The sequence below is a fragment of the Talpa occidentalis genome, unplaced genomic scaffold, assembly GCF_014898055.3.
Source record: "Talpa occidentalis isolate TD23 unplaced genomic scaffold, MPIMG_talOcc4v2.1 talOcc4.11, whole genome shotgun sequence".
In the NCBI taxonomy this organism is placed as follows: domain Eukaryota; kingdom Metazoa; phylum Chordata; class Mammalia; order Eulipotyphla; family Talpidae; genus Talpa; species Talpa occidentalis.
Window position 1 is genome coordinate 30,432,828 of NW_023601104.1, and position 20,541 is coordinate 30,453,368.

At 47.4% G+C, this 20,541-nt stretch overlaps 1 protein-coding gene across 1 annotated transcript; it reads right to left on the bottom strand.

Moving 5' to 3' along the window:
* Positions 1-6,279: 6,279 nt before the first annotated feature.
* Positions 6,280-19,896, bottom strand: CILP (cartilage intermediate layer protein). The gene is made up of 9 exons (XM_037502729.1): positions 19,617-19,896; positions 18,020-18,187; positions 16,014-16,106; positions 15,073-15,342; positions 13,578-13,757; positions 12,896-13,210; positions 12,021-12,129; positions 11,189-11,346; positions 6,280-9,118 (listed from the first exon to the last, which is right to left on the bottom strand). Exons 2-9 carry the CDS (start codon positions 18,075-18,077, stop codon positions 6,750-6,752), a joined length of 3,552 nt encoding a protein of 1,183 aa, XP_037358626.1. The 5' UTR covers positions 18,078-18,187; positions 19,617-19,896; the 3' UTR covers positions 6,280-6,749.
* Positions 19,897-20,541: the final 645 nt, after the last annotated feature.

Consider the following 20,541-nt stretch of genomic DNA (forward strand, 5'->3'; position numbering starts at 1 on the left):
TGCATAAATAAATGTTTCTCTAAAAAAAAAATACACTTTTTTTAAAAAGCTAGAGGGCCTCCCTGGTGGCGCAAGGAGATAAGACGCAACCTATGAAGTTGTCCGCAGCCACTGTAGCATGGGTTCCATACCTGGCCAGGGAGCTACCCACATGGCACAGCAGACCTCTCCTGACTCTCCCACTGTTCCCCTCAGCAGTGTATTTCAGTCAATCTGCCTGATCTGTTCCCCACTCTGTCTCTGGTGAATCCTCTCATCCCCAACACCTCTGGCCTGTACCCCAGTTCTTGTATGCATAAATAAATAAATCTTTTTTTAAAAAAAAAGTACAACATATACTTTATTATAAAGATTTCTGCCCAAAACATCAAACGAAAGCTTAAAAGTTTTGGAGCTTAAATAAAAGAAATAAACTTGAACTTTCTGAAAACCTAGTACTGTAGAATACCCAATTAGCTATGATACCAAAAAAAGTAAATGTTACCACAGTAAATCTGTACAAATTTCCATTCTTTTCTATTTCCAGCACTGTGTTAACAACCACAAATACATAATGGTTATTATATACCAGTAACTAATATATACTGTGTTCATATATAAAATATATTTTCAGCTGATCCTCTTAAGAACCCTATGAGATATCTATTATTTTTCTCATGTCTATATTTAAGTAAACTGAAGCGGGCCTCCCCGGTGGCGCAGCGGTTGAGCGCTGGGTTGCGAAGCTGCCCGCAGCCTCTACAGCGCCGGTTCGATCCCCGGCTGCTCCCCGGCCACGGGAGGAGGGTCCCACATGGCACGCGGACCTCTCCTGCCACCCGCTGCTCCCCTCAGCAGTGTACTTCGGTCCTTCTGCCTGCTCTGCTCCCTGCTCTGGCTCTGGTGAATTCTCTCACCCTCCCACGCCTCTGACTGTACCCAGTGCTTGTATAAATAAATAAATAAATCTTAAAAAAAAAAAAAAAAAAAAAAAGTAAACTGAAGCACGCAATGGTTAAATATCTGGCTAAGATTACACTGATAACAAGTAAACAAATCAAAATTTGGCCCAAGTAGTCTGGTTCTAGTCATACATTTAACCACTGCACTACCTACTCTGTAGGATTCACTATTAGATCCTCTTGGATGAAACACATTTTATTTTGCATTGTTGGGCTCACAAAAAGCAAGAAACTTCTCCAAGAGCATGCAAGCAAACTCTTATGTTACTGTAGAGAATGAAAATTTATCATGTGTTTTATAAAATAATCACAAACTCAGGAATCTTTTTTTAAATGAGCAAGCAGTTGGAGGCTATCAAAAGTGACCAGATAATTCTGAAAAGGAATAACAACCAAAAAACCTTTCTTGAAGATGAAAAGTATAATTGTTAAAATTACATGGATAAATTTCATTAATATTTTAGACTAGCCAAAAGGAAAGTAGATGAAATGACAGATCTAAATATCAGGCCAAAATACAGCAGAGACAAGATTATATGAAATGTGAAGAAAAGTAGAATGGAAAGAAAATATTAGGTATATATATTGATAATTTTAGTTCTAAAGGAGCGAGGAGAGAAAATGGAGAATAGGCATTATTTGAAGTGATAATGACAAGAATTTTTCAGAACTGGTGAAAGACATATCTTTTTATACAGTTTTTTAATACAGAAATCACTGTTCACCAAGCAAGATAACTAAAAAGAAATAAACACCTAAGTTAATTGTAGTTAAATTTCCTAATACCAAAGATAAGAAGTTTTAAAAACTGTCAAAGAAAAAAAATGATCACTTACAAGGACAAGATAAATTGAGAACAAGTTTCCAACAGTAACAATGGAAGCTGAAAGGTATCAACATAAAGCTATGTAGTGGCAAAACTGTCTTCAAGCACGAAGATGAAAGACATTTTCAGAGAAGTAAAAACTTATAGAACAAAGCTGGAGGACTAATATTTCCTGGATTCAAAACTCACTACAAAAACTTACCCCAAGCTATACTAATCAAGACTGTCATAAGAATAGACACAGAGCAATAGAATCGAGAGTCCAGAAATGAACCCTTATACTTACAGTCAGTTGATTTTCAACAAGAATGCCAAGACCATTCACTGGGAAAGAAAAATTTCCACTATGTGGTGTAGCGTCAACTGGATATCCATATGCATATAAAGTTAGACTCCTAACTATATACATATACATGAATGAAGTCAAAAGGAGTCAAAGAACTAAATGTAAATACTAAAGCTGTAAAACTCAAAATAAAATGCAGGTGTAAGTCTTCATAACTTTGGGTTAGGCAAGTGTCTTAGATATGATACCAAAAGCATAAGCAACGAAAAATAGATAGATGATAGATTTCAAGAAAGGGAAAAGGTAGATTACTTTTTATTTTTTAAAAAATATTTTATTTATTTATTTGTTTGTTTATTTATTATTTATACAAGCACTGGGTACAGTCAGAAGCGCGGGAGGGTGAGAGAATTCACCAGAGCCAGGGCGAGGGGCAGAGCAGGCAGAAGGACCGAAGTACACTGCTGAGGGGAGCAGCGGGCGGCAGGAGAGGTCTGCGCGCCATGTGGGACCCTCCTCTGGTGGCCGGGGAGCAGCCGGGGATCGAACCGGCGCCGCAGAGGCTGCGGGCAGCTTCGCAACCCAGCGCTTAACCGCTGCGCCACCGCGGAGGCCCTAGATTACTTTTTAGAAAAGGATTACTATTCAACTATTTTAAAAAGATGAAATCTTGCCATTTATACAACATGGGTGGACCACGAAGGGATTATGCTGAGTTAAGTAAGTCTGAAGGCGACAGACAAGTATCATGATTTCACTCATGAAGAATATAAACCATGACTATTAATTAGGCTGCCTTTTATGCCCACCCTCCACCATGCCACAGTTGACTGAACTAGAGGTGGAGCCCTGATTCAAACTGGGCCAGTCAGATTCTTTCTCCAAGGACTCTTACCCTAGGACAGAACTTTTCATTGTTTTTGAAGAGATGGCCACCTCTCTTATGAATCCAGAGAAGCAGAGGAAACTGATCTGCAAAGAAAAGCTAAAGATTCCTGCAGAGAAAAGAAACTGTAGAGGGAGAGGGAGAGAGAGACTGAGAAAAAAACCAACCAGAGGCAGGAACCAGAAAGAGGAGAGAAACTGAGATAGAGAGATAGTCTGAGTAATAGAACATGTAGATCAAGATTGAGAGATTGAGAACAAAAATCATGTAGTGTAAGAGAATAAGAGAATCAAAAGTAGAGCGGGATGGCCTAGGTTCTGATGGCTTTGCAGTTCCTGGTCCCAGTCCTTCCTGATGTCTACCAGCACCCCTGTTACTTGGATCCAGCCAAAAACCTTCCAGAGTGCAATCCACCGCTTCCCCTTGGCTCAACCAATCTCTTTGCCTAAATCTCCACCTCTCCCTGCACTGTCCCCAACTTGGCTTGTATAAATCCTTTCAATCTTTTTTTTTTTTTTTTAAAGATTTATTTTTGTTTATTTATACAAGCACTGGGTACAGTCAGAAACGCGGGAGGGTGAGAGAATTCACCAGAGCCAGAGTGGGGAGCAGAGCAGGCAGAAGGACCGAAGTACACTGCTGAGGGGAGCAGCGGGCGGCAGGAGAGGTCTGCGCGCCATGTGGGACCCTCCTCCGGTGGGCGGGGAGCAGCTGGGATCGAACCGGCGCTGCAGAGGCTGTGGGCAGCTTCGGAACCCAGCGCTCAACCGCTGCGCCACTGGGGAGGCCCCTAAATCCTTTCAATCTTTTAAGATTGTTCTTGTCCTGACATTTTAGTGACATATTCCTTTTCACCCAAGCTGCGAGAGCTCTCTAAACTCTAGAAAACTTGGAAAACTTCCTTGCTTGGCCCAGAAGCATCCAGGATAGGGCCTCCTTATCTTCCTGCCTGCGCCCTTCCTCCCGGCCATCTAGTGTTTCGTTGTCATACCGTCCTCTCCCAGTAATTGGGTCATCAGCCAAGGGTATAGCAGGCTGAGACTGAAACCCTAGGGCTTTTCGTAATGAATGTTTTGTCCATCCACTGCACAGAGACTCCACAGGGGAAGGGAACACCCAGTGAATCATCAGCAATTCGGTAAAGCAAAAGCAGCCTGGGAACTATGCTCTTAACCTTGCTGAAAAATCATGAAAAAGACTGTAGAGATGGTTTAGATTCTAATCTAGACCAATGTCTTCATTTATAGATGAGGAAGATGAGGTTCAGAGGAAATTTACTTGAGCAAAATCACACAGCAGGGAACACATCTGTCTTGGGAAGCAAAATACTTGAAAATTAGGTGTCATGAGCTCAACTCATGTCTGAATTGGTTTTCCACAAGCAATTTTTTTTTTTTTCAGTTTCAGGGCACAATTGTGTGATTTTCATTTATTTATTTTTATTTTTTACATTATTTTTCATTTTTGTACAATGTATGCATTTTCATTTTGATTATTGTCCCCATATAATTCCCACCACCCTTGTTTTGATCCTACTCCCTTCTCCCCCACCCCCTGGTACTTGACTTTTTTCTCCACTCATAGTGTGGAGAGTAGTGTGTCTGTGGCTTATAGTTGCTTGTTGATTTTGATTTTTACTTTATTATAATGAGTCTTTTTCCCGGTCCACAAGTAACTTTTAGTTGTACCTCTTGCCCATGATAGCCACATCTTCCACAAGCAGCCCATTCAGACCTCACTTTCATTCAGACTTCACTTCAGATGTCACCTCCTCCAAGAAGCCTCCTCTGACACCACACTCTCCAAGTCTGGTGTCACTATGTGAAGTATATTTTATATACTCTTGTTTACTTGTATACATGGTTTGGCATAGACTGGACACTCAATAGATGTTATGTGAGTGGAGAAAAAAGTCAAGTACCAGTTACCACCCACTGGAATCCATTTATCCAGGCCTTTAGTGAAAGAAGGAAAAGGGAAGGGCATGGGGTAGGAGCCCAGTCTGCCCACCTTCCCCAGCAACAATCTCTGAGTTTAAAAGAAACTGGTAGTCAGGTTGAAGCAGGAGACACTCACTGCTGAAGCAGTGAGGCATCTGTGCTGAGATAACTGAACATTGACCCCAAGCAGTCAGGGAAAGCCCGTTCCTAGCAGCAATGGGACAGAACCACAGTCTAGAAGTGGGTCAAGGGACAATTACAAGGCCACTAGGCCCCAGCTCTGGATAGGCTCACTTTCTCAGAGGTCATGGGGATGGAGTCTGCAGCCAGAGAAACTTCTAACTGATTATGAACCAAACCCCTGGGAGCTGGGCAGATGTTCATCCAAGAGTACAAATCCAGCCGAGACCAGAGGTGGCCAAAAGGAGCTGCACTTGGGTAGTCAGGGGATCAAGGAAAGCTTTTTGTCCTGATTGTAAATGATGCCCTCGCCTCCCCCCAGTTCTTTTGACTTCTTTTCTGACAGATTCTGGAGGAGTTGGGAGAGGTATTAATATTGCTTCTTACCCAACCCACCGCCCTGACTAGATGCCTCCAAGATCACTCTGGCATCAGCCACTGGCCTCTGATTTACTATTTTAAACCAAACCTTTTCCAAAAACAAAACCCTGTCCATTTGGACCAGTTGTCTCACTCAAGGGAGTTGGTGGGTGTTGTTACACACAACAGAGATCTGGTGTCTGGAAAAGTTGGGCTTCTTAAGAAGAGCTTGGAATAAAAAGAAAAGCCCACCATTTCTGAGTGAGGTCAGCCAGCCCAGCTGGACAAGGCAGCAGCCTGGGGGGTTGGGGGGGGAGGGCTGTAGAAGGTCCACTTGGCGAACTTGCTGGACCCTGGGCCAAGCCATTGTATAAGTGCCCCAGTATTGCAAAGAGAGGGGAAAAAAGAAAATCAAGACATGTTTTCAGTTTTGCTCAGGCGCCCAGAACATGCTCATAACTCCAGGAATCTCTGCTCTTCTCTGTGAATGGAAAATATGATCCATGAGAACAAACTTGACCTATTGAGTGTGTGCCTAGTTAGCCAGCCCTGCAACTTCGGGCAGCTGGTTCACTTCTATGGTTAATAGATAGGATAGCCACTTCAAATGTGCATTGGTTGACATCTGCTATGGGCCTCTTGCAAAAGAACAAAAGCAACTGTAAAGGGAAACACACTAACATACTTAACAGCCTAGTGCAACCATGGATATGTTTGTCTATGTTTCCAGACAAGATGTCTGGAAAGTCTTTTAAGGCTTGATGGAGGAACTGTAATTGCCCTAGATTCGGCAATTTGATACTGAATGTGCGCTATAATTCTAAATTCAGCAAAGAAATAAATAAGCTATTTACATTTCAAGTAAAAATAGTATAGTTTATTTCTTTATTTCACCACCATTGGTATGTGTGAGCTGTGATGGAGGCCTTGCTTACATCCTGTGGAACAAGGCTAAGAAATATGCTTTATGTAATTATTTTATCTTCAACATCAGATTATCATGATTGTGGAGGTGGGCCAAACTGTGCAAACAAAAAAGGAAGTACATTTCCACTGAGAAATGTACTAAATGAAGATCAGTCAAGGCCACAGAGTTTACTAGTAGCCTATTTCTCGTGTTTCTTTTAAAGAACAGGACAAAGGGACTTTATTTTGCCATTTTGGGTGCTATGGCCAATTGGTATCATGGAACAGAGACAGTAAGTAAAGGCATGAAGAAACAAACAAGCAAATTGCACCAGAGCAGATGTGCTTAAATTAACCGAGTGACAGTTTGTGCGTCAGTCTCACAATGGCTGTCATGTGAGGTGGAAGGAGAAGTGCCACAGACTTAGTTGCGCAGAGGCTGCTGACCAACCCCTGGAAACCTCCGGGAGGTCACCCTGCTGCGCAAGCGCTGGCCAGCCCTACTTGCCCGCTGTTGCCTCCCGGAGATCATGCTTCCTCTGACAGGGCTCTGGGAGGAGGGGCGGGAAGGTGTGTTTTGGAGGTACTGGAAGGCACTCTGGCGACCCACCTGCCTCTCTACACAGTTAAAGGTGAGGGCCACTCCCACGTTGCTCTTCATGACTCTGGAGGAGCCATCAGATGTGCCATCAAAGCATCGGCCAAGTGCAATCTCCTTGGCCACTCGAGGGTCCTGGTCAGTCACGGTGTAGATGCCATAGTTGTGGCCCAGTGGGTCCAGGGGAGCCAGCATGGTGTACTCACTGGTGTCATTGTTGACTGCCAGTGGTAGGTGATTCACCAGGTACTCATGCAGCATGGGGTTTACACTGGCTCGATGGCAGCTTCCCTGGGGAATGACCTTCACCATTGTGCGATCTACGCGATCCTGATCGTAGAGCATCCCACTGCACTTGAACTCCACACAGGCAGATGAGACATTAGGCTGGTCCCTGTCCCGTGTGCTCCTCACATCCCGGATTCCGTACAGCTTCCCCACTGTCTGCCGGTGGGTGCCCCCCATATTGCGGGATCGAACATTCACCTCCAGTGATCCCACAATCTTCACCTTGATGTAGCAGGCCCGGAACTCCATTGGCTTGGGCCACCACGCCAGGTAGTCTTCAGTCCAGCTCATGGGGTCATCCTCGTTGAAGGTGACTGTGTTGTAGTCATACCTATCCCCCTCAATCTGGTAGAACCGGAAGTGGGCTGCACTGGGTGGTGCCTCCTCACATTCCCGAAGGTTCTCAAAGGCATAGATGGGCCCATTGCTCTCCTCTGCTGAATTGGGTCTTGGCTTGGCCATGCTGATCTGGAAAGCTGTCTTCTTAACTCGTGGGTCCTCATGGTCTGTCCGACGGTACTTGAGCTTGTTGAGGTAGGGCTGAGGGACACCAATCGCATTTGGGTTGAATTTAGGAGAAGACTCTACCGCGTCCAGCTCTTCCCCAGCCAGGCTTGCCAAGACATAGGCAGAATAGGCATCCGGGGACTGGTCATCACAGAAAGCAGGCAGACAGGCTCCATTGGGGCCTGTGATAACACTGTCAAAGCGACCCCAGGCCCTGGGGTTAGATGAGTAGCCAGTCCTAGGCTCCAGGTTGATCACAGAAACAACAACACCCTGGATCTGCTCACTGGGCAAGAACCTCTCACTGCGGTAGGCCCTCACCTTGATAAAGCACCTCCTGCTTTCAGGGACATCCAGGTTAAAGAGTCTCCTCTCTCGGATCTCCATGTTGCCCACCAGGAAGGTTCTCTCTTCCCTTTTTTTCCGACGTTGCCTTTCAAATTTGAAGTCACCTTCCTCCTCCCATAGTCCTGTGTCTGGGTTAAGTGACCAGAGTTTCATTGTGGGCAAGTGCTCTGGCATCTTGACCTGAGCTGAGTCAAGGTGGACTTTCACCTTGCCAACATTAAGTGGCTCTGAGGTGGCCTCATCTCTGAAATCCACAGAGAACATGCCGTATGTCCGGAGGGGGAAGGTATCTCCTTCGTCAGTGATGAAATTCAGGTCACTCTGGGTGGCTGTGGCTGTGGAAATATTCCGGGGATCCAGGAAGGTCACACTGGCCTTCACTTTCCCTGTGTAGGGCACCCCATTCTGCCTATAGAAACTGTTGGTGGGGATCTCCAGCTCAGCCATAGGGTCTTCACCAAGCATCTCCCCAAGGGGGATAATGTTGGTCTCCATGGCCTCCAGGGTGATGGGCTCTTTCCGTCGAAGCATCTTGATCTCATGGAACACCGCACTTCCCTTCTTGTTGAAGGGCAGCACTTTGGTGGTGTTGACAAACTTCTGTAGTCTGTCCACAAAAGTGAGCACCAGTCTCTCGGTGTCTTGGGGGACATGGAGGGTGAAAGTGCCCTTATAGCCAGTCATGCTCACCCGGTTGCCCCCCATGTACACATGGCCAAAGCGCATGGGTTCCCCATTGTCAGCTGCGCTGACACGACCCCGCACGATTATCCGGGTCTCTGTACACCGCTGACAGCTGCACTCTATGGCCACCTTGGTGGGTAGCGTATACCCATTGCACTGGATCTCCCTCTCCTGTGTTTTGGAGATGCCACAGCAGTGCTCCACAGCATCCCGACACCTGATCCCATTATCCTGCTGCCCTGCACAGGTCTTAACAGGGCATCGGCCCACATCATAGTAAAAGGAGTTAGTAGCATTCTGGAAGCAATCATGAGGCAGTCGGATAAGGTAGTGTTCAGGAATTGGGTTGCAGGGGGCCTCATCACGGTCTGTGGAGGGAAAGGGTATGGATATCGAATGTAAGTTCATATCCTACACAAAGCATACCTCAATCTCATCTCTCTGTAGTGCTTTCTGGTTTTCAAAGTACTCATATATGTGATCCTGATTCTTATAGAACTCCTCTGAGGGAAATAAGACAGCTATTACTGGGGCCTCCCTGGTGGCACAAGTGGTTAAGATGCAACCTATGAAGCGATTTGCAGCCACTGCAGCTCAAGTTCGATCCCCTGCCAGGGAGCTAGCCATATGGTGCAGCAGTCCTCTCCTGACTTGCCTGCTGCTCTCCTCAGCAGTGTATTTCAGTCAGTCTGCCTGTCCTGTTCCCCACTCTGTCTCTGGTGAATCCTCTCACCCCCACACCTCTGGCCTGTACCCCAGTTCTTGTATGCATAAATAAATAAATCTTTTAAAAAAAGACAGCTATTACTAATCCTATTTTATACATGGTAAACAGAGACTACTAGGGTGGTAGCTCTCATTAGAGAGGTCTTGAAAATGTGTGAAGGTATTATGGGTTACCACCAAAATTGGGTTATAATGACATACACCAGCATCTAGTGGGCAGGGGGCATTGCTGCCCTGTGTCCTGCAAGACCTGACACTGTTCTGCATCAAGAATTCTTCTGCATCCTGCATGAGTGTCACATATCCCAGCAGACCTTCATGTAAGTCATACACCTTTCTAAAATGATCAGAGGCTCATATTTTTTTTACATGACTTTACCATACACTGGATTTTTCAAGAATGCAACTGTTATACAAATCAAGTTTAGATTGTATTTTATTTAGCTTGGCACATTACTAAGTTTGTTCCTCGTCTCAAAAAAAATCACATACCTTCAACATTACCCGAGGAACCAAGATGATACTCCTATATCCATCAGCATTGGTAGCTGCAGCATTCACATTGTCCAGATTTAAGTGCAAGTGTCTCACCTCATGCTTGGTTTTCTCATATCATTATGTCAAATTTACATATTGAAATACATATTATTTTTTATTAAAATGATTTTCTTTTTGTTTCTCCTTTTTGTTATTGTAGGGCCATACAAGTATACATTTGGAAATTATATGGCGCTATTATCAATATATTTAACTTCAGAATAGTAAAATGACTTATAATAGTTAAAGTATCAAAACTTTAGAGTATTAAAAATAACTGTGACAAACAGGGACTGTTGGTATTAAGGGTTGGGAACAGCTGCTGAGGGGGTTCCACATCTGAGTGCCCCGTGTCCCGTCTGTCCTGAGCGCTATTGCTCAACTTTCTTGGAGTCTGTGAGATAGTCCAGGATCCTTCCAATAAATTTCTCTTCCTCTGCTTTTTGTTTGGTTTTGTTTAGGCCAATTACTAAGATATCTGCCTTCCCCCTCATTTCCAAGTACAGGTTCCTGATTGGTCTTAAGTCTCTCTACCTCCAGATCACTTCTTGAAGCCAGCTCTGTTCAGATCACCGTTTCTGATAAAGTCCCCCAGTTTTCCACTTTTATGCCTCTGCTCAGCCTGGCCCCTCCTCTGAAATGCCTCCCCACCTCCCTCCATACACAAAGACTCTGCACATTCTTTCAGATCAGGGGCTCACAATTTTGGCTGCAAATTAGAATCTCCTCAGGGAACTTTGAAACTATGCATGCCCCGGCCATATTCCAAATCAATGAAATCAGAATTTCTGGGGGTAAAACTTAAGCATCATTTTTTTTTCTTCAATTCAACAGGTGATCCCAATGGGCAGCCAAGGCTGAGAACTGTTATTTAGGCCCTAGCTGAAAAGCCATCCATGATCACTGGAAGGTCTCTGTCTCTCATCTAGAGAATCCACCATCCCTTAACTACTGTGAGTCTCATTTTTCTATCTTTACTTATTGTCTCGTATTTGCATTTTCTCCCCCCTCCTGAGGTGGCTTCTCTGTGAGGTAGGATTTGGATCTTGCACCCTTTTTGTGTTACAGGGGGTATAATACTATGTGCAACACAGAAATGCCTGAGCTTTCACTTCCCAGTTATGTCCACTGCCCTTTGGCACACTCGGGATCCCTCAGGGACCTGACAGGCTTACCTATGACAGTCAGCTGTGCAACCTGGGACTTCACAGCCCCTGCATCACTCTGGGCCTTGCAAAAGTACTCCCCAGCCTGGTCCCGGTGCAAGTTCCTCAGCACCAGCTTGCTCTCATGCTTGTAGAGGGAGGGGTCCAGCAATGTGCCGTTGTGATACCTGCAAGTGATGGAGAGGTGGAAGCTGAAGAGGCAGTGGGAGCACATGTATCCGAAAGGACAACGCCAGGAGCAACAGCCAGGGAGATGATGGTGGGTGGGTCCTACAGATGCCAACACCACCTCTGACTCTGCTCTTCAAGACCACTGACTGGCCTGGGCTTGCTTCTGAGTCCCACCCCCACTACTAAGGGGCTTCGGATCCTTGGGCAAATCCTTTCACCTCTCTGAGCTTCAGCTCCCTGGTTTTCAAAATGGGAGTAGTGCTCCCTAGCTCACTTAACGGAATTGTTGAGTGGGCCAAACAAGATCATGATTATGAAGTGTTTGTAAAGGGGGAAGCACCTGTAGTCACTGGGGACTCTGACCTTATTTGTCTTTGTCAGGGCAAGGAGGGCTGAGGAACCTTGTTCTGTGTCCCAGTTAAGTCAGGACCCCAAGACCAAACTGCTCTAGGGGGCCCCCAGTTTCAAGAGGACAGAGCTTGCTGGTTGACTGGGCAACCTTCACCCTGCTGGCTCCCAGCTGTAAATGCCAACTTCCAGGCTCTGCATAAGTGCCTTACTTATAACTTTATTCTGTTGGTCATTGTTATATTTAATAAGTCCAGATCAATGTAAGAAAGCTCTGGTTTCTAAGAGGAGAATTGGGTGAGGTGGGGGGCAGAATACTCACCAGAAATACTTGTCTGGACCGGGCTTCCCCGTTGCCTTACAGCACAGGGACACGCTCTGCCCAGCTCGCCTTGCTTTTGTCTCAGGGTTCATCACAATGTATGGAGTCACTGGGACAGAAGGTGAGAAATGGTGTTTTGGGTTTTTCCCATGTGACAGATCCTCCAGAGTCTCACTACCTTGAGTTCTTTGATGAATGTTAGAATTGTATGACCTAACCCCCACCTCCAGAAAGCCCCTTTCCAAGGGAACTGGTCCAAATGGAGGCTACTTCCTCCTACACCCTCAGCCTGGGACCTGCCCCAGGCTGGGGCCTCTCAAGCAGCATCTGGGTGGGGTAGTGAAGAACCAACTGGGCCTTGTGTCAGCAAGATTCCCAAGCACAGTCACTGGGACAGAGCTAGCTGTTCTGAATAGTGCAATACTACTGTTTTGCTTTCTCCAGCAGAATTTTCTGGTGTTCTGCACATTTCTGAATGCTCCCAGGCCCTTTCTCTCTGACCTCCACCTCACACTGTATTGTAATTGATTATTTTAGACAAGGTAGCCAGAGAGGAACTCTTACATTTGAAAGATCAAGGCAGGCCAGTATCAGGGGAAAGAACACTCCAGAGTATATGGCAAAGGCAAAGGCAAAGACCCTGAGGCAGGCATATACCTGAGAAACAAGTAGCTGGCCACTCAGACTGCAGTGGAGTGGCTCAAGTGGAAAAAAAAGAAATAAGATAGGACAGCAGAGAAGTAACGGGAGGCCAGATGATAAAGGGCCTGCGGGCCATGGTAAAGATTAAACTGGGAAGTCGGCTCTTAGCACTGTATCCCTTTGTTTAAAAATTCAGCCTACCTGCCCTTCCCTTCCTCAGAGAACTTAAGTACCTGCCCTCATGAACTCGGCATTGATGGTGGCTGACTTCATACTAGTCTTGGGCATTGTAACCAGAATGGGGGCAAACTTGGTCTTTGTGATCTTCAGTTTGTTTTTGCCATCAGGGCACAAGCCAGGGATCCGGAACCTCCCACTGCTGTCTGTCTGGGTGAGTAGCTTAGGCGTCTTTGTCAGCAGGTAGACAGTGGCCTTTGAGGCTGGGGCACCCCCCGGAAGGGAGACAGCCCCATGCAGCGTGAAGTCCTGGCACATGCAGGCATCACAGTCAGCATTCACGTGGCCCATGGAGCAGGTCAGGTCACAGGCTGTGGAAGAAGGGGCTGCATCAGCATGGCTTATATGGATTCTGACCCTTCCTCAGCCACATCCTAGCCCACAGACTCCCACACACTCCACCAGTCTCTTCCCCTTAGGCTTATTACCTTTCCTTGTCAGCCCGCATGACCAGTCTTCAAGATTTAACTTAGGATACCCACTCTAGGAAGCCCTCTAAGCTGTAATTGACACTGCACTGTGCTCCCATATTGTCTTGTACTTTTCCCATCAGAGCACATAACAGATGCTCACTTGATACTTGTTGAATGAAGGAATCTGTCTGACCCACTAACCTATCTCAGGCTGCTTTGGCCTTAGCCCCATGCCCTGCTTCAGTACGGGTAGCAAGGATAATACCTGTACAGGCCTGGCCCACGCAGAGCCGGCCCTCTTCAGTGGCCTCACTGCACAGTGATACCATCTCCGCTAAGCACGTTCGTTTTCGGGTCTGGACCCCAGTGTGACCACAGGCTGCAGAACACTTGCTCCAGGGAGACCATGAGCTCCAGGTGCGCTCGTTGTCTCGGCGCAGGGACCCTACAAGGCAGAATCAGTAGAGAGCGTAGGTTACCCTTCAGGAAATATGCCCCAAAGCTGTTTTTTCCTCAGATAGACAGGGCCTCTGTTTATATCATAGATGTCACTGATATTTATATTTACTGCAATGATTTTTCCTATAGATGGAAGTCCAGAGTCTTGAAGTGGTGACTATAAATTGCACAAAGATACCATATGGACTAAGGGTGGCCCAGAGAGGGGCTAGCTGGTCATGCCCTAGGACTCTGATATGTTGTCCTGAGATGTGAAGGAATAGCAGCTCCTCCCTTTCCACCAGTACAGAGACAGTCTCGTGCTCCTGCAGAAGGGCTCTCTGTGAGGTCGGGGTCTGAGACCTCAGTGACACAGACATCAAGTCCCCTCAATCTACTCTCCTCACCTCCCAGCTGAGGCCAATATGCAAGAACGGGGGCCTCAGGCCTGCCCAGGAGACCTTGCCCAGCCTGAACTCCCACTCCAGATGACCCCCACTGCCACCATGACCTACAGGGTCAGACCATGTATACTGGCAGGATCCCCAGAGGGTAGGGTGTCCATTCAAGAAGTGGGCAGACTATAGCTGGCTCTCTATCATCCAGCAAGGGGAGGGAGGCTGTAAAGAGAAAGAGCTCTTGAAACTGCAATCACAGACATAGGTTCAAACCCCAGCACTCCACTTCAGCCATGTAATCATAGAAGTTATCTAACCTCTCCAAACCTGGAGCAACTTGTCAAAATAGAGATTCCTCACAGGTCAGTAGTACAGGTTGAGTCATGCAGATAACTAGTACAGGGTCTGGCGCATCGAACAATAATAGAACCTGCCACTTAGTGAATATTCACTCAAGTTAAGCCCTTGCATGCATGATCTTATAACCCCCTCCTCTAAAGATTTACTAATATGACTCCAGTTCATGTGAGAAACCTGAGACTCAGAGAACCTCAGAACATTTACCTAAGTGACACAGTTCTGATAGTTGACCTGGGCTTCAAACCTAAGCAGCCCGTGGTCTTCACCACCGTGCCACACGTACTCAATAGAGTAAATGGAATGAAGGGCTCCTGTAAACATACAACACTGCCAGGAAGAAAGGTTTCCGTGACACTAATGGGTTGTTATTATGGAGTCAAAGAGTGTGTGTGTGTGTGTGTGTGTGTGTGTGTGTGTGTGTGTGTGTGTATGAGAGAGAGAGAGAGAGAGAGAGAGAGAGAGAGAAATCCAGAGTTATAGAGGCCAGAGCCATCTTAGATCCTGGCCTCTCCTTGTGCCGAGTCTGGGGGGAAGAGGGGTTGGGGTAGGGATGTTCAGACTTACCAGGGGGGCAGAGGAAACGAACAGTGTAATTGGAGCAGTTCTGGCCCGACCGCTGCTCCCTGTTGAGGCACCAGAAGCCCTCTCGAGGATTGCCATGGACTACCTGGCCCGTGCTGCTGGCAGGGATCCAGTCAGTGGTCCGAGCCTCTAGCTTCAGGGGCTGAGCACATACACGGTCCCCATAGTAGAAGCGAATGGCATCCAGTCGCTCATAGTCACCTTTCCCGCCTGGGTGGTCAATGTTGAACCAGGTTGTCCACTCGCCAGGACCTAAGAGATACAGCCAGGTCGGGGACAAGCCAGGATCTGGGTCCTCAGGGTAGTTCCAGCTCCTATCTCCTGCTCAACCCCTAGGAGTCATTCCTCTACCTCTCATCTTCCCCACATCAACTTCAGGCCCTGTTACCTCTCTCTCTCCAGTCTCTTACCCCTTGTCTCTTACCCATTGCCAAGGGCTCCATTAAAGCTCTCAGCAACCTGGCTGCACGGTGTCAGTAACTTCTTGCCTGGTTTTTCTACCTCTAAGTTTCCCCTCTGGCCTATCCCCACATTTCCCCCACACTGCAGTCAGGGTAAACTTCCTCCATGTGGTTTGGGCCATACCACCCCCTAGATTTAAATATCTTAGCCAGGCATTCAGGGTGCTGGTGAGCTGACCCCTGTTATCTCTTCATCCTCATCTCCCCCTTCTCCTGCCAGCCTGTGCTTTGGCCCCAGCAAGCTCTTCAGCATTCCTGGAATAATTCAGGCAGCTTCAATGGTTCTGGGTCATCCTGTATACTAGGTCCCTGTGCTTGGACAGAGATATAGGCCAAATCCTTTGTAAAAGGGGGTTTCCATGGAAGCTTGAGCTCATGCCCTTGATCCAAAGATTTTCTGAGCAAGCTCAGAGAAGACCCACTAGTGTCACCCCTCCCCCCACCACTTCAGCCACAACTCACTCTCCAGGGAGTCAGCAGGCTGGACAAAGTTGCTGGGGGCCCTTCTACCAGGCCGGACTCTTCTCATTGACGGGGTGAGCATGGTCTGCCTCCCTGAGGGCCAGGAGGATAAAAGAGGCAGGAACTGTTAGTCACAGGAGCCCAGCAAGTTCCCGCTACCAGCCCTCGAAGACACAGGGAAACGGTGTGATGTGGTGGATAGAGCATGTGTTCAAATCCCCCATGTGCCACTTACTGGTGGTGTGATCTCACAAAAGCTTTGTTTCTCTAAATCAGTTCCCCCTTAAATTGTGCTGCCACACTATTAGGCCCTGGTGTGTATTCAGAGTGATAATGAGCATAAATGACCTGGCTCCTAGTGCATGCTCAATGATTAGTTCTCTTTTCGCTTTTGTTGTAGAAATGGATCACTGGATGCAGCTGAGCAGCCAGTTGCCTGGGACTCCTACGTTAGTGTTCAGGCCTGTCCTTGGCAAAACTCTTATTTTCCTCATTTGTAAAACAGAGATATTAATTCTACCTCACCAGATGGTGGTCCAGTTGGCATGAGGATTCCATGAAGTGACACAAGTAAACATCACTGGCATATACAGACAAACCATGAGACCGCGCACCGCAGAGGCTCCTCTACTTCCCAACTGTTGACCTTGGACCAGATACTTAACTCTGACCCCTGTTCCTTCATCATAAAATGAGGATAATAATAACTCATGCCCCAGATAGTATTGTGGGGATTAAATAAGCTCATTCATAATCCACTTAGTATAAAGCATATAGTGTTTGATGAATAAGCATTAGTAACTCCTCAGTGCTCAGTGCCTGGCAATGGACATCAGTCTCCCTTCCCTTGACAAAGTTTGGCTTTGGGAATCCACCCTCCCCTAAATGGCTCATATGGTCTAAGTGGGGCTGTGATCCTCAATTTTCTGACTCCAGGCTGGAGATGTCTCTCTCAGGATGGGTTAGGGAACTCAGGTCACAAGCAGCTTCCAGACCTACCCCTGGAAGCTTGAGATAGGGTTGGGGCCTCCAGAATGGGAAAGAGAAAGGAAAGCAGAGGGCTGAAAAAGCTCTGAAAGGCAATTAACTCTCACATGAGAAGCCAAATCAGAATTCTCTGTGCTGCTTAATTGGGGTGAGAGAAGCTCTTTTAATCAAACTAATCTGATTTCCCTTCAGATGGATGAATGTTAATCATCTTCCCAAATAGCATCTGCTGGGGTGGAAGGAGCAAGGCAGGAGGTAGATACACACAGGATTTGGTAAAATGCTGCAAGAGCCTTTGTTCCTGCATCTGTGGTCACAAAGCCTTCAGGGCGTGAGCCATAAAATAGGGTTTTGAGCATCGTTTACTTTACCTGGGTATGTAGTTAAAAATCAGGAAAGGAAGGGGACATGGGAGAGAGAATATAGGAGTGTGGTGCTGGGAACTCTGATGCCTAGATCATAGTCCACCAGACAAATTCTCTCTACCTGTTCCTTTGAGAACTGTGTCACAAGGGGATGGGTCAGAGGACAAGGAGACCAGGAGTTCTGGTGTCTGTGAAATTTGACCCAATCTCTGTTCTGGTATCTATGAATTTAGAGTCTAAGTGAAATTGAGCTTTAGGCCAGGAGAATTTTCATGAAACTAAATCCAGAGCAAACCCCAAACCTGCTTCTGAGAACCCCAAACCTGCTTCTGCGATCTCCACCCCTCTTTTGCTTTGGCTGCCAGGAAGTTCAGAGCTAAACTTAGCACTCAGGGGACAGTAACCTTTATTCCCCCTCACTCCAAATGTCTGCTCATCTCTGTCCACATTTAAAAGTTCCTGTGCTGTGAGTTTCAATATTTTGAACAATCTTAAATCCTATGGGAAAATAAGCACGGTATAAATTACAAATAAATCTATAAACCAGCAGGTGTTAAGGCCATTGCTGTGACTTAAGGCAGATGCATAACCAGATCCCAGACCAGACATGACTTCACTATGGCAAGTAGGGGATAGTAGATACTTAGCCTGTACCCAACACAGAGGTGACCTCCAGGACCAGGAAGAACACCCAGGCCCTGATCCCCACCATCTTTTCCCCAGACCCTATGAGGAATGTGGCAGGAGATGGATGAGGGTGTGTCACAGAGTCAAGTTGTCCCTGGATCGTGGTCCCCCAGGAAGTTTCTCAAAGCCAATGATCTGCAAAGAAACAAAACTTGTCAGGTTCTACATTTCTGAATCACCTCTTATGGCAGGAGTAGAACTGTTTCTTGACTTATCAAAGATAGAGAAGGGTAAACAGAATGAAGTCTTGTGTGCCCAAATCTAGACAGCTTGGAGGTACAGACACTCAGAATCTGAGATTAAATGAGGCAGAACTGGATTCAAACCAGAGCCCCACATCAAGATGGGCCACAAGGGAAAGCAGGGGTGAGGAGGTTCCTTGCCAAAGAGGAGGGGCCTGGGCTCACTCCCAGTAGCCACTGGGTAACACATTAATCATAGCCAAGATCCAGACTTGGGGGCACATTTTGTTACCCTTTGGTGGGGATCACACTCTTGCACAAAAGTGTTACATATTAAGGCTATGAAACCCCAGTCCTGACTACAGTGGCTCCTCATGGGGCAGGTAAGCTGGAGGGTACAGAGGCCTCAGATACACCACCTCCATGAACACATTCCCAGATGTGCACGAGCTGCAGCTGGAACACATTTCTGGCCTGTTTGTTTGGGGCCTGACTTGGAATAACACAGTCAGGAGACTGCTGAGGATGAACAGAGGGTACACACTGAGAGGCCAGAGCTGCTCAATAACTGCGAAGTGTGAGGTAGGGGCTGTGGGGGCTGGGAGACCAAGGCATGCCTGGTGATAAGGACAATGGTCTGTGGGCCACGGCCCAGGTTCCTGCTAATTTTCCTCTCTCCCAAGAAATCTGGCCAATCCAGAATCTGACCAATTCCTGGAGATTCAAAAGTGATTCCCTTCAACCTCCAAAACCCAGGGTGTGGTGGGAAAGTGATTCTCTTTTCTGGAAAAAGAAGATTCAAAATCACTTGGCTGTCACAGAAGAAGAACTACTCAATTTCATGCTGCAAGCCCTCTAGCTCTGAGTCCACCAATCCCACCACCAGTTGTTTCTCAGAGGTGTGGGAGTCCCCAGCTTCTCCAGCTATTGCGTGTCTCAGCAGGGGAGCTGAGAGCTCTGTGGTGCTGCACAGTATTAGCCTGAGATTACTCCAGGGGACCATCTGGAGGACCAAGGCTGCCTGAGGCACCTTGTGGAAAAACCATTTCGCATCTGGCCACCCATAGAAGTTCCATCAGCCTATGCTGGGCTATGCGGGCTCCCCAATTCAAGCTCCTCAGATCTCCCGGACAAAGCAGCTTGCCTAACAGCCGGAAAGAAGCAGGCACCCAAGGTAGAGACCCTGACTGGGACATTTTGAGGACCCCTGATCCCAGGAAGAGGAGAGAGAGAGCTTTGGGCCAATAGGGGAAAAGAGAGAATTTCAAAGCAGAAAGGGGAGTCTTCTCTGAGGTAGATGAGGGGTGGTCAGGGAGGGCAGGAGTAGTCAAGCCTGGCTGTGGGGTGCAGGGGTGGGTGAGGAGAATGGCAGTGTTGCTCACCATGTCCTGAGCGAGACTCCTCAGCTGGGGGTCCAGGTCTTCGTCTCTCCAGCGGTACAGCCGCTGGGCCTTATATAGCACAGCTGGTGGCTCAGCCTGTGGCAGTGAGCCACGGGAAGCCGCAGCGAAACCAGATCTGAGCATGAGGAAGCTCAGCCTCCCCCACTCCTCCCCACATCCCCGGCAGCTCGCGGAGGCCAGGATTTCACTTCCAGATTCTTAGGGGGAGATGCCACAGGACCTGGTGATGAGCCAGGTAGGCAGTTGCCTGGGATCCTCAGGCCAGAATAGAGATGGGTGGGGAGGTGGGGTGGGCACTGGGTGCAGCCCTGGGAAGGGGCCAAGGGGACCGCTATATCTGGGCAGCATTTCATGGCTCAGGGGGTGGTGTGCTCTTGCCTAAGCTTTGCTTGCTGATCCCCCACATTCCCCTGGCTCTGGCCATGCCAAGAAAGGATTATTTTGCTGGTCTTAGCACACACTCCAGACTCTCAGGCACACAGGCCACCTGGCCTCTCAGCTGGGGGTGCCTGGTCTGAGCTAGACAACAGCTCAGCCTCTCTGGCCTCTGAGGGAACATTCAAGGAATGTCAGAAGGAAGAGGGACAAGGGAATGTGGGGCACAGGATGTTATGTGGGGAGAGCAGTTTTCCCCTGTCCTACCCTACTTTCATCTGGGTGCTTTTCTGTGCCCATTGGAGCCCAGAACCCCATGCATGTGGACCCTCTGGGATCTGTCAGATGCTCATATATGTGCATGTGTTTGAGACTCGGGATGCAGGCATCCACCCGTGTATGATCTGTCAGCTTTACCCATAGATGGCGTAAGCAGCTGTCTGTGCTTCAGGCTTCTCTTTGCTTCCTCCACAGCATGAGTGTGCCTGTTCTCACAGGCAGCATTCTATAAGCATGAAGAAGACCCTCC